The sequence below is a fragment of the Sitophilus oryzae genome, unplaced genomic scaffold (assembly GCF_002938485.1).
Source record: "Sitophilus oryzae breed Bouriz unplaced genomic scaffold, Soryzae_2.0 scaffold_1275_pilon_pilon, whole genome shotgun sequence".
Lineage (NCBI taxonomy): Eukaryota > Metazoa > Arthropoda > Insecta > Coleoptera > Curculionidae > Sitophilus > Sitophilus oryzae.
Window position 1 is genome coordinate 264,280 of NW_022145921.1, and position 13,589 is coordinate 277,868.

The 13,589-nt window shown below is 33.1% G+C and overlaps 1 protein-coding gene across 1 annotated transcript in view; it reads left to right on the forward strand.

The window, feature by feature from the left end:
* LOC115874409 (piezo-type mechanosensitive ion channel component-like) overlaps positions 1–13,589 on the forward strand; it is a 160,363-nt gene that overhangs the window by 55,966 nt on the left and 90,808 nt on the right. The window contains exons 11-15 of the mRNA XM_030889573.1: positions 1,195–1,382; positions 7,729–7,877; positions 7,983–8,152; positions 10,066–10,367; positions 12,127–12,432. Coding sequence (XP_030745433.1) covers positions 1,195–1,382; positions 7,729–7,877; positions 7,983–8,152; positions 10,066–10,367; positions 12,127–12,432 — 1,115 coding nt within the window. The remainder of the gene's footprint in view (positions 1–1,194; positions 1,383–7,728; positions 7,878–7,982; positions 8,153–10,065; positions 10,368–12,126; positions 12,433–13,589) is intronic.

Sequence of the window (13,589 nt, forward strand, 5' to 3'; positions counted from 1 at the left end):
ATATAATGTCATTTTAACACAACGTCAACGATTTCTTGTAGACGTATCTGTTTTAAAAAGTAAAGTGTTCTCGAATAGTTCAATTTAAATATTTTAAAGAGTTTTTTTTCTTGATTCTTTATATTTTTTTGCTTCCGACGACGGAAAGAGAAAACTTTCCGAAACGTTAAGCATTTTTTTCTTTGTTAGGCAAATTTTTATTACTGTAAACGCAACTTCTGACAAGCAGCGTCCGTTTAGGTTTAACGCAGAAGTGTTTACAAAAAATAACTATTTTATTTTGTAGATTTTTCTTGCAGTGCAATGGCGAAAAACCCATAAGGATTTTTTTGAATAGATGAATCCGCCACATAGGTATAGACATTTTTTATTATGAACAATATTTTTTTCAGTGTATTTTTATGAATAGACCACGTGTTTATCAAAAATATTGATATTTTAATAGAAATTTGGTGAAAGTGAATCAAATTATTTATTAATTTTTATTTTATCACTTTTTCGACATTTCAAGCTAGACTTTTTCAAATATTTTTTACTTCATTTGATAGAAAATGCCATTCTGGATAGAATGACATATCATATGTCAACTTTTGACAATTTCCATTCAAAAAATAGCATTGTAAATTTCAATTTAGAGTGCCATGGACAAAAATGTAACGACAATTTGAAATACCAAATGTGTGGTATGTACCAAATTATTTGTAAAATAATGTTTTTTCCAAATATGCCAATGAACCTCCCTTGTTCCATTTGAAAAAATTGGGTTATGATTAAAAACATGATTTAGGTATCTTTTAACCGGCCAGGACAAGACATCAAAAAAATATCAGACGATTAAATCTATTTTCCAAGGCTCCTTGATTAAAAATTAGTGTTTTTAACACAACAATGTCATTCTAGATTGAAATTTAAAATACGATGAATTTTTTTTAAGCGAGAATGTGAAAAGTTGACGTATTGTATATCATTCCATTCAGAATGTCATTTCCTATCGAATAAAGTAAAAAAAACCGAACGTTCCATTAAAAAATTAAAATTTGTAGTCATTTCCGGTAAAACAGGAAGTGTCAATCAATCCTGATTTATGTCATACACTAACGTACCAAGTCTTGTTTTATTATCTGAAAAAATAAAAAGTTATAGGGTAAACTTTTTGTGAAACACCCGGTATATTAACTAAATAAAATATTTTAGATTTTGGCAAGTTACTTAAGAAGTCCGTTGTATTGTCATCGACTGCATCCATTCTATATAAATGGCTTGCTCTACTATGGCTCTGGTTGGTTGTTATACTGATGATTTGGCTGGAATTCTGGGGTACAAGCAGCCTCTTTAAAATCCTTTTTGTAGTACTGGCTATATTTTTGATTATGTCGTTTCAGGTAATTTTTTAAATACCGGGTGTTGCATCGTCGGACGGGACATAGGAAATCCCATGTAAATTTTAATGGGGTCAATTATTGGCTTCCCTAATTATTTTAGAGAATAATAATTCTATTTAGGTTTATTGAAGAGCACTAAAACCCACATTCAAAAGAATAACTTTAGATATTTTTAATTAGCTCGTTTACGAGTTATCGCCGATTTCTTTTTAAATATTTCTCTTTTCTTATGGCCCTGTATGTATGTATGTATATACTTATGAGCACCAGTCAAGGTCAAAGATAACTGACAAATGAAGTTGTCATTTCAGAAATTTACCTATTTAGTGCTTTATTATTATTGAAAACTCATTCCTACATCGGAAATCTTAAAGATGTATTTATAAATACAAATTAATATGAATTAAAGTAAAATAAACTAATCAATTACAAGGTTAATTATAGTATTATTACAATATTCAATAATTTATTAAATTAGGTACTATTAAATTGTTAGAACTTTAGGATTTAAGAAGATGTTCAAATATTCCTCCATCGACTGCTAGACAATAACCCAGGCGATCATAAAATTCTCTTCTTACATTCGCTAGTTGGTAAACTGAAATTCTATTGCATTCGGCAGAAATAGCATTTTTTAACTCGTCTAGATTTGGGTATTTTTTATCCTTGTATATCCTGTTTTTTAAATGGCTCCAGAGAAAGAAATCATTTGGCGAAATATCAGAAGACCTTGCTGGCCAATTTACTGTATGATTTAGGCCAATAACGTTTCCGTTAAAACTATTGTCTAAATATTCCCGAACAGCCAGGGTACTATGTGCCGGGCAGCCATCCATTTGGCACCAAACTTCCTGATTTTCCCTAGCGGCATCATGTAAAGCAGGTAAAATATGATTTTCGAGTAGTTCCAAATAATATTCTGCATTTAAATTTCGCGTAAGAAATAATGGCCCGATAATATTGTGTCCGAATATCCCTGCCCAAACATTTACTTTCTGTGGATATTGCGTCCTTGTTTCGACAAACCTGTGTTGGTTTTCTTTGTTCCAATATCGATAATTTTGAACATTGGGTTCATTATTTAAGGTAAACGTGCATTCGTCAGTAAAACATATGTTTTTTAAAAATACCCTATTCGTGTTTCCATCATATCAAAACAAAACGACTGCCGCCGTATTTCGTCCGCATCTCGTAGCTCTTGGTGCTTTTCATATTTGAAGGAATAGTATTTATGTCGTTTCAAAATTCGAAACGCTGTAGTGTGATCTATTCCTATTTCATCCTCAAGTTTCCTTGTGCTGATCTTTCCATCGTTCTCTTCCACGCACAATAAAAATTCCAAGTCGGTATCATTTCTTGGATCTTCTCACTGTTCTTGCCTTGCTTCACATCTGCAGTTATTTATTAGGGTACCTTTGGTCTCAAATCTCTGGATATTCCTTGCGATTGTTGATTTTCCAGGTATCGGTCTATTTGGATACAGAGCAGCAAACATGTCCGACACCTTTTGATAACTATTTCCTTGATAATACCATTTAATCACCAATACTTTTTCTTCGGTAGTATTTCATGGCTAATATTTTCGATGTAGGTATGAGTTTTTAATAATAATAATAGAGCACTAAATAGATAAATTTCTGAAATGACAACTTCATTTGACAGTTATCTTTTACCTTGACTGGTGCTCATAAGTAAATACAGGGCCATAAGAAAGGAGAAATATTTAAAAAGAAATCGGCGATAACTCGTAAACGGGCTAATCAAAAATATCTAAAGTTATTCTTTTGAATGTGGGTTTGAGTGCTCTTCAATATACCTAAATAGAATTATTCTCTAAAATAATTAGGGAAGCCAGTAATTGACCCCATTAAAATTTACATGGGATTTCCTATGTCCCGCTCGACGATGCAACACCCGGTATATGCAAAGGGTGCCAATTTTTCGACACTTGAGGTAGTTTCATATACATGCGAATTGCGAATATTCTTGGTAATGGTCGATTTCAAAATCCCTGGAATTAAATGCGAATATCTATGTTGGAGGCAGATGCCGAATACGGCCTATATCCGAAATAATTAGACATATGGCGATATTATAATTAAATATGCCTACATATATCCACAAAGTTACGCGGAAGAGTTTTGATTGCATTGGTTTCAACTTCTGTGCGGAGGGTGTTAATCTTTTGTTGTTATATTGTACGACAAAAAGATTAACTCCCTCCGCAAAGAAGTTATATAAAGACTATTTATAACCACGAAGTTGCACGCATCTGGCAAGTTTAGTATGGATAAATCGCCATATGTCTAATTATTTCGGACATAGGCCGAATTCGGCATCTGCCTCCAACATCTACATATAGTAATCGCAAAACAAGTTCCGATGCACGTGAACAACTTTGAGTGACAAGCGATGGCGACAGCGCTGCCAGATTGTGATGAATTTATGAGATGAATCTTAATTTAAAAGTGACAAACAATATATTTCTTATATCATTATTTAAAGATTTTTACTTTTTATTTTTAATTTAATAACTAATATTTTAGTAATTAATTGATTTCTTTGTTTTATAGCTTATTTTACTTATTACATATTGGCAAAAACTAATCCATTATGAAGATTATTCTAAGCGTTAATATGGGTTATTTATATATTTTTATTGATGTACATCTTACAACGCCATAAGTGGTAATAACAAGCAAGAGGGTGCTCTCTCTCTCTCTCTCTGTCTTTATTCCTACAAGAGGAATGTAGTGGTCAGGTGATGTGCGAGGTTTGTCTCCATAATTCCCTGTCTTGTGCTTCATATACAAGCGTGTGCAGTGGCTTGTGGGTGATCTTTGATAACTGGTCTATCCATCGGAAGGGCGAGCGGCCTCTTGGTCTTCTTCCCGGAACCTTGCCCTGTATAATGAGTTTTTCCATACAGTCGGTATCCCTCCTCATAACGTGACCGAAATATTTAAGTATACGTGACTGTATAGAAGTTGAGAGGCGTTCTGTGATGTTCAGTTCTTGGATTGTGGTTTCATTGGTTCGCCGGGCAGTCCAGGGAATTCTGAGCATTCGTCGCCAACAGTACATCTCAGTTGCGTCAATTTTTTTCATTTCTGACTGTCTCTGAAGAGGGTGCTATTAATGCACAAACTAATAATCACAGAATTTAATAAAAACTAACGAAGAAATAACTTTGAAAGTGGTGTAACATGCTTATCAATCAAACTTCTCTGACTGCAGTCAAGGGTAATAAAGGACCTTTATTGTCACGTTCTCATTCAAAATAGTTTATCATGGAATCTACAAGCTCTTTGCTTCAACTGTTTAAATGCTTTGGCATATTTTCAACACACAATTTCAAGAGATGGAATACAAAAACTCGAAAATTTAGATTTTAAAAGAACTGTTTGTGCCTAAAAGTACAATTTAAAAAAAAGACTATGAAAATAGGCAAAAAAACAAAAATTATTCACAAAGATTCAAAAACACGATATTATACAAAATAATGACTGACATTAGGATAACTGACAAATAATAACGACACCTTGACAATTGACGACCTTGCTGAAAACGGCGCAATGTGACCAACATAGCGATAATAAAATTCGGTTTAAACTAATCTTAATCTATAAAGTAAGTTAAAGAGCTGGTCGGTATCTTAAATTATACAACAAATTTAAACATTTTTGCCAAAATTTCATTTAGTCAGGTTTATAGAGTTTAGTGTCAATGTCGATATAATTGATGACGTGCATCGGAAAATGTTTTGCGATTACAATATGTATGAACGCTATTGTATGAAGTTATTGTATGAACTACGTAAAGAAAAGACGGTTTTATTTTGCGATAGTCGCAATTTGCATTTCGCAATTCGTGTGTATATGAGTTACCTTTATTCATAGTTTCCCGATTATTTTTGGAGATAGAGAGTTGTAATTTTTTTGAATTGCTATCGTACTCTTCTCTCTCTCTCTATCTTTGCGTGTAGGAACTACAGAACAAAAAGGATAAATAAGAACAAAGTTGTACATTAATGTGCCTAATATTATGCCGTTTAGAAATATTTCAAATGCCGAGTACTGCCGGAGATATTTGAGAGAAACCGAACATTGAAAATTTTGATTTTAATTTTTTCTGACGTTATTGTAGTAGCACGTATCAGAGGTTTTTTCTGATGTTATATGACACGGTAACCTAAAACAAAAAGCACATTTTAATAGTCACCTTTTTCCAGCTACACAACAGTGTTTTCAGATTTGTCATCTGACGTTTCGTCTTTAGACTCCCATCATCTGCTTTATTTTTTCTTATTGGTATCATATTTAATCATTTATCGTCAGAAATAAATCCGTTGATGATGGTGGTCAAAAGAACGAGACATACCAACACCAAGAGGCATTACACAAGAAGACATCATCATAAAAAGGTAACCTCGATGAATATAGGTTATCGAATGGGACACAACAGTATCTGTATCATGCTGATGATGCAGGCGTTACCGCGGAGACAAAGGAGGATATGCAGAGACAACTTCATAAATTCTACTAAGTAAGCCGATAATTAAATATTAATCGTATTTAATTCTAGAAACAAAAAAAACATTTGCTAAAGAGCCGGTAAGATGCAAATTGGTAGTAGAAAACAAAATTATTAAGCACGTACCACAGTTTAGATACCTAGGAATAGATTTTTTTTCGATGGGGATGGAAAAATCTTCCATAAGATACACAGAGTTGGGTAGTGCCGGATTCCTACCGATTAAAAGAACCCTCCTCGTACAAGTAAGCACACCACGGCGGAACCGCTTACGCATTACTTCCACGTGGGGAGTTGCCTACGCCATGTGGCTTTGTTCCTCTTCTTTTCTACTTAGTAAATTATTATACATCTGTTTGCTGTTTCCCATAATAATTCTCCTCCCTCAAGGCTTCTCATCATGTTCGTTTCAGTGAAATCCAGTCCACTCTCCTTCTTAAAATTATCTGTCTCGTTCTTCTATCTGGGACAGTAGAATATATGCTCAACATCGTCTATTTCACCACAAAATAAACATGACTCTTGATGTTCCGCCGCATCTTATAGAGGTATTTTCGGAAACACCTGTGTCCAGACAGCATTTGTGTCAGGTGGTATCCCACTTCACAATATGGTCTGCCAATCTATTTTTCAATGTTTGGTATTGTCTCCAGGTCCATCTTGTATATTTTCCTTTATCCCACTGACTCTGCCACTTCTCCATCACAGTTTTCCTAGCTATTTGTTTGAGCTCCTTGTATCTATCCGCTCGTTCATCAGTTAATAAGTGGATAGGACTGATGCCCGCAATGACACCAATTGCCTCAGTAGATTTTTTTCTGTAAGCGCTACAAACTCTGATACATAATTTGCGCTGCAGAGCTGTTATCTTTCACTTTGATTTTATTTTGTCCATTGCCTTACATTATGCCGGTGCTGCATATAACAATTGTGAATGTATTACGCTTACAAGAATTCTACGCTTTGATGCCCTAGGGTCCCCTATGTTCGGCATTAGTTTTAATAATGCTGCAAGAGTTTTTCCCGCTTTATTGATTCGTTGGTTAACATGTTCACAGAATGTTGTTTTACGAACCAGACTCCGAGGTATTTTGTACCTAGGAATATATATGTCATGTGTAGAATCATATTATGTCTACCATGATCCAGAGAAAGATCTAATATAAACAGAGCTACAGCCATGTCAGGATGTCTGATGCAAATAGTGTGGAAAAACCCTTTCCCATGCGAACAGACAGCAAAATTAAAATTTATAACACCTGCATCAGACCAATAATGACATATGGTATAGAAATCCAACAGGAAACAAACAAAACCAAAAGCATGTTAAAGGTTGGTGAAATGAAGAACCTAAGAACGATAATGGGGTAGACTAGAAGAGACAGAATTAGAAACACAAATATCAGACGACCATGTGGAATACAGGACGTAGTGAGCTGGAGTAGACAAAGAAAAAGACAATGGTTCGCACACCTAAAGCACATGGAAGAAACAGGGAAGATTTCCAAAATGATGGAAAGACAGTTGACAGTTCATCTCTCAGGAACTCCTACATAAGCAACCTTAAAACTAACAGATCGACTAGATCTCAAATAAGTACAAGAATTTTTTTTTGGATTTTTGGTTTTTCTCGAATATCTCCAGGATCTACTCGCAATTTTAAATGTTTCTAACTAACGGCATACTTTTAGGCACAGTAATGCACAACTTTGTCTTAATTTAGACACCCTCGTATGGAGATCCCAATGGCGGGAGTCGAATTTGAATTACCTTGCAAAGTTATTATTACCTTGCAAATTTTAACGTGTTTCAGTTGGTTCCCTTCGACTACTGGAAAAAATGTCTGAGAGTTTACTGGTGGATTCTTATAGGTTATGCAGGGGCAAACTTTATATTATTTTATTTGTACCAGAGTAACATGACTCGGAGATTTCTATTGGCCTACATCGCCTCAGAAAAGACGTAAGTCAAATTAAATAGAGAGAGATAAAATAAAAAAAAAACTAATACAAGGAACTACTACTATCTGGTAATCAAATATTACGTCCACAAAAATACATATTGCAGGTTTTTTCAATACGGAATGATTCAACGCAAGCTGAGTGAACGATATAAACCTCTTCTGTACCCGTTGTTTTTCCAACTGGCTGTAGTAATCCAAAAGAATTATCTTCAGGATGATTTTGATTTATATACTTCGCCATACAAAGAAGATGAGTTTGAAAGTGCAAAAGATAGTATGTATTTCTCTTAACTTTTAATATAAGGAATTCATTACATAAGCCTAGAAAACGGTGTGACTTCGGTGTTAATAACAAAGATAAACCAGCTAATATGTAATTGGAAAATCAGTTTTCATCAGAATTAAAACTTGTTTTTCTCTGATGTAAATTAGCTGGTCTGTTTAGCTGATGAACTTTAGGTTAACCAATTCATTTGAAATTTTACTCAAAACAGTAAACCTCTGACAAAGCCAAAAAAGGCAATAAATTAAGATAAACGTGTATAAATAATTTTATTATTCAAATAAAAATATCAATCATTTTGGTGATTATTAAAAAAATAAGAGTGTGAGATAGAAAAACAGAAGTGTTTAAATACTCAAAATACCCTAAATAATGCAGATGGGAAGTGCATGTATTTTGTGCCAAATAAATGTGGATATTTAAGTGTTGTAAACGTCAAGAATCGCAATAAAACAAGGTGTTGTTAAGTATAGAGTTGCAGTTGCATTAAAAAATATTGGTATCGAGTTGCATTAAAAAATTCATACAACCCTAAATTTTCACCCTTCTGCCATCAACCCCTATTTTTTAATAGTAATATTAGTAATTCAATAATTTTAATTTAACAACAAATTGTTTTTAAAAATTGTTACAATAGGGAAATAAAAAAAATAAAAACCTGGGTATGATTGAGTATACAGGGTTGTTCACTACATACGACACGGAGTATTGTAGCTAAACGATTAGATTTTTGCAAGTTGTAAGTTCGTTGAAGGACTATTAGAGCTACAATTTAAAAATATTTTTATAAGATACAGAGTGTCCCAAATAAATAAAAAATATCAAAGTTGTATTTTTTTAAATGGAACACCCTGTATATTATTACATTTGTAGTTTCTACGATTAAAATAAAGGTAAATTTGATAAAGTTTTTTAGTCATACCGTTTTTGAGATATTTAGGTTTTTGTCAAAATACAGTTATAATTTTAATGCTCGATTTCTCTAGGCGTAATTAAGTTTTTAAAACCAAATATTGTACTGAAGTATTTCTATTTACTAAATTTTGTGTTGAAATAATACAAATTATATTATCTTATACAGAGTGTCTGAAAATTTATTTTAAATAATTACCAGCTATAAACAGCAATAAATTGTTTAATTTAAATGGAACACCCTGTATTTTAGGAAAATCAGATGCAAAATTTAATTGTCTATCAAATTATATTATATCATTTTTTACCTATCTCTTCAAGTTTCTGTAGAAAATGCATTTTTTATAATTTAGACCTCATTTATCAATTTTTTTCCATGGGTATGGAAAATTGACATTTTAAATTATTATTATATATTATTAAAATTTTTACTACAATTTCACAAAATTGAAATTATTTCAAAAACGGTAAGGTTTAAGTGTGATAAACCTTAATAAAATTTACCATTATTTTAATCGTAGAAACTAAAAATGTAATAATATACAGGGTGTTTCATTTAAAAAAATACAACTTAATATGTTTTTATTTACTTGGAACGCTCTGTATGTTGTAAAAATATTTTTAAATTGTAGCTCTAATAGTCCTTCAACGAACGCAACACTTACAATTTGCGAAAATTTAATCGTTTAGCTATAATACTCCGTGTCGTATGTTTACTGTACGTCGTATGTACGTCGTACTATTTATTGACTTTTTGGGTATTTACCCAATATACCGGGTACTTGCCCATCACTGACCTTAGCCACAGCAACGCGTGGCCGAGTCTCTTAGTATTTTTATAAAATGCTTTCAAATAATCTACATATGCTCCCAGCTCCCAGCATTTCATTTCGATATAAACTACCGTTCCTCCGGTATTGTAATCGAAGCCTCCGCGTCGTGTAATAGGCGCCACCCCGTATAATACAGAAATTTATTTTATTAATATACAGGTAGTCGTTGGATGAAAATGCTGTATTATAGTATCATAGTGAAGAATATGGTTTTTCAAATATTGGAAGTGCATTTTCAAAGAATCCTTCTTTTGCTCGGATGGTACGTCTGCGTTATGGATTTATGCGGACTTAACCTAATTTTCGCCATTCTGCTCAGTGTGGCCTGCTGCACTAGAAGAAAAACCACGATTACGATAATCTACGTCTATTCCGTCTTCAACCAAATACTTATTATACTAAGATTGTGCTATATGCACCTTTACGGTAAACATGCCCAATGGAATTATTTAGGAGAGTTCGTGAGTATATCTATATATTAAACAAAAATATTAAGAAAACGGTTCAATTTAACCCAGTAAATACTGGGTACATGTACAAGGTGGATCAAATTGGACGCTTTTAAAGGGAAACACCCTTTTCTATAGGAGATAGACGAAAACTAATATCGGTGCCTGGAGCTCAATTTTCATCAAAAACATGATGGTGAAAACCGCACATCGATATATGTTACTGTTTCGGAGTTACAGAGTGTTTGGGTGCATTTTTAACAAATCGCTGTAACTTCTTTGCTATGGAAAATTTTGTATTTTTATGAAAACATTTTCCAAGCACCTTTTTACGTAGAATTTAATGGTCTAAGTATATTTTTTTTTAAATTAATAATTTAATAGTTTTCAACAGAAAATTTGATTTTTTATTTAGGACACCCTGCATATTTTTAATTAACTGAAACGAACTTAAAATTGCCTTTCCAAAAATATAGCACACTTGATATTTTGTTATAATCCCCTTCGAAATACAGAATTTCTTAAAGTTCGCCACTTTTAATTAGTAGGCTTTGGACCCCTTATTGATGATATGCCCCTAATGGAACTCGAAAACATATTTTTCCAGCAAGACGAGGCACCGCCTCAGAACGCTGAAGTTATCAGCAAATTTTTGCAGCCAATTTAAAGAATAATTGAATAGATCCAGATCCCCCACCAAGATCCCAGCCATTGGCCGTCGAGGCCGCGGACTTAGTGCCTATGTGTCTAATCCTATGGATATCTTTGCGGAAGAATAAGTAAAGGTTCTTATTTTTAAATTGCCCGTATAATCCAGACAATAGTTAGAAATACTTAGCAGTTATGAGAGGGTATCTTTCATCCTCACTGAGTTAATGAATTCCGCAAGAAATGTTCAAAAACGGCCTCATCTGTCCATAACAGAAGACGGTCGATATGTCGAACACCTGTAGCAAAATCTCATATCTTGGTTTGCTATTTATTTTTATTGTTATTAGATATAGTTTAAATGTGTTGATATTGGTTAAATATAGTTTAAAATGTTATAAAATTCTGTATCTGTCATTGCAAATATTAATTTCGTTTTAATTGATGCTCACAGCTAGAATTTTTTTGCATTACAGCCGGCGCCGTTCAAAGCCTACTTATTTAAAGTGTGCGAATTTTTATAAACTCTATATCTCGAAGAGGAATCGAGCAAAATATCAAGTGTGCTATATTTTTGGAAATGTAATTTTAAATTATTTTCATAAATTAAAAATATACAGTGGTATCCCATATAAAAAATCAAATTTTCTGTTGATAATTCTTAAATTAATAATTTAAAAAAACATTTACTTATACCATTAGATTCTACGTAAAAAGATGCTTTGGAAATGTTTTCACAAAAATACAAAATTTTCCATAGCAAAAAAGTTACAGCGATTTGTTAAAAATGCATATTTTTGAAAAACATGCCATAACTACGAAATGGTAACTGATATCTGATATATGCGGTTTTCACCATCATGTTTTTGACAAAAATTGAGCTCCAGACACAATTTGGCCCACCCTGTACAAAAGAGCTTAATAGCCGTAAAAAACTCATTGTAACTTTATTAGAATATTTTGAACGGGATCTTAAAATTAAATTAATTTATAATTATTTTATTTTTGTTTCCTAAAATATTTTGTTTAAAAGAAAATATGTAAAAGTGGGCAACGCTGTACCGGTTAAGCTTAATCACGTGATTAAACGTTTATTTGAAATGAACTATAATTATGTTTACAGGACAAAGGCAATTATCACTACAATGTGACTCTAAACGGCGCCGAATGGATAGGTTTTGACGAATCCAAATACGGACACCGCTATGCAGAATTCTCTAAAGTTGCTTGGTCTTTTCTGTATACCGGTGCCGTCACTTTGTTCCGCATGGTGCAGATAAGGCAGATGAACTACCGACTGGCGAGGGGCATGCCTGCCAAGAGACCAGACGTAATATTCCCCAACATCGATTACAAGAATTGTCACGACAGCGCCGCAAATATGCTGAAATTCCTTGTCAATTTTGGCTTTTACAAGATGGGACTTGAGGTAAAATCTCACTGTCTATTCCACTGCGTTTTTTATCTGTCTATTCCACTTCGGTTTTACAATTTGATTGACGCTTCTTGGGATGCCTAGTGTAATGAAATTCCGGGATCCTGGACAACTTAACTACATTTCCGGGAAAATCACGGACATCTGACAACCTTAATTGAGAGTGTTTATCGAATGCTTTGAATAAAAAGATTAAGGAAGGAGCATATCAAAAATCTTAGGTCTACCGCGATGGGAATCAAATATGGCCGATTTAAATTCCGGTTTATCAGTGCCGTTCTAATTTTATTTAAAAAGTGTAAAACTATGATGTAGGGTAGACGTGGGGTAGACTCAATAATTTGTTGTTTTATTTTACGTTGTGAATAAAGATTGGTAGTTATTAAAATTGTTATAAAAATATAAAATTCTAGTAAAAATAGATAAGTTATAATAATGATTTATTAACACAAACATCCGATATGCTACTGAAGCAGGTAAGTCAAATTGACGTATCTAAATTATTTGACATCTAATTTTTTCAAGTAGTAAATAAAAGCAAAAATGGAAGAAAAAATATATAATTTAGTTATTTTAAGTGAATTTCATAAATAATCGGTTTACTACACGTATGTATATTATATAGTCACTTACTAGCGAAAAGTTGTTCCATTATTTCACTCAATTTTTGACCGAGATCTACCGCACGCTACACAATCAACTATTTTAGAGTCTTTTTCAATAAATCACAATAGTGTGAGTGTTAATTTAAGTTCTGCCACAATTTCCTTCTAGATTTACTATCTTTATAACTATCAGTAGTAGAATAAATAACAAATAACATAAAATAAGCTCCGTAAAGAGTGACAAAGCCACAACATTTCAAATCAAATTCAAATGTGTCAAATGAATCGTCAAACAGAACTGTCAAGGATTCCCACCCTATAGAGTCCTTTTTCCGCCCACCATGCGTAAATACATGGATAGCATTATGCTCCTTCCTTAATCTTTTTATTCAGAGGTCGAATGTAATACCACAAGATGTTTCGGGATTATCGAATAATACTTTTACCTAACACGAAATGCGTTACCCGGCAACACTACGATTCGGAAGGAGGAGTAATAGTGTTGCCTGTATCGCATTGAGTGTCAGGCAACATTATTAGGTAATT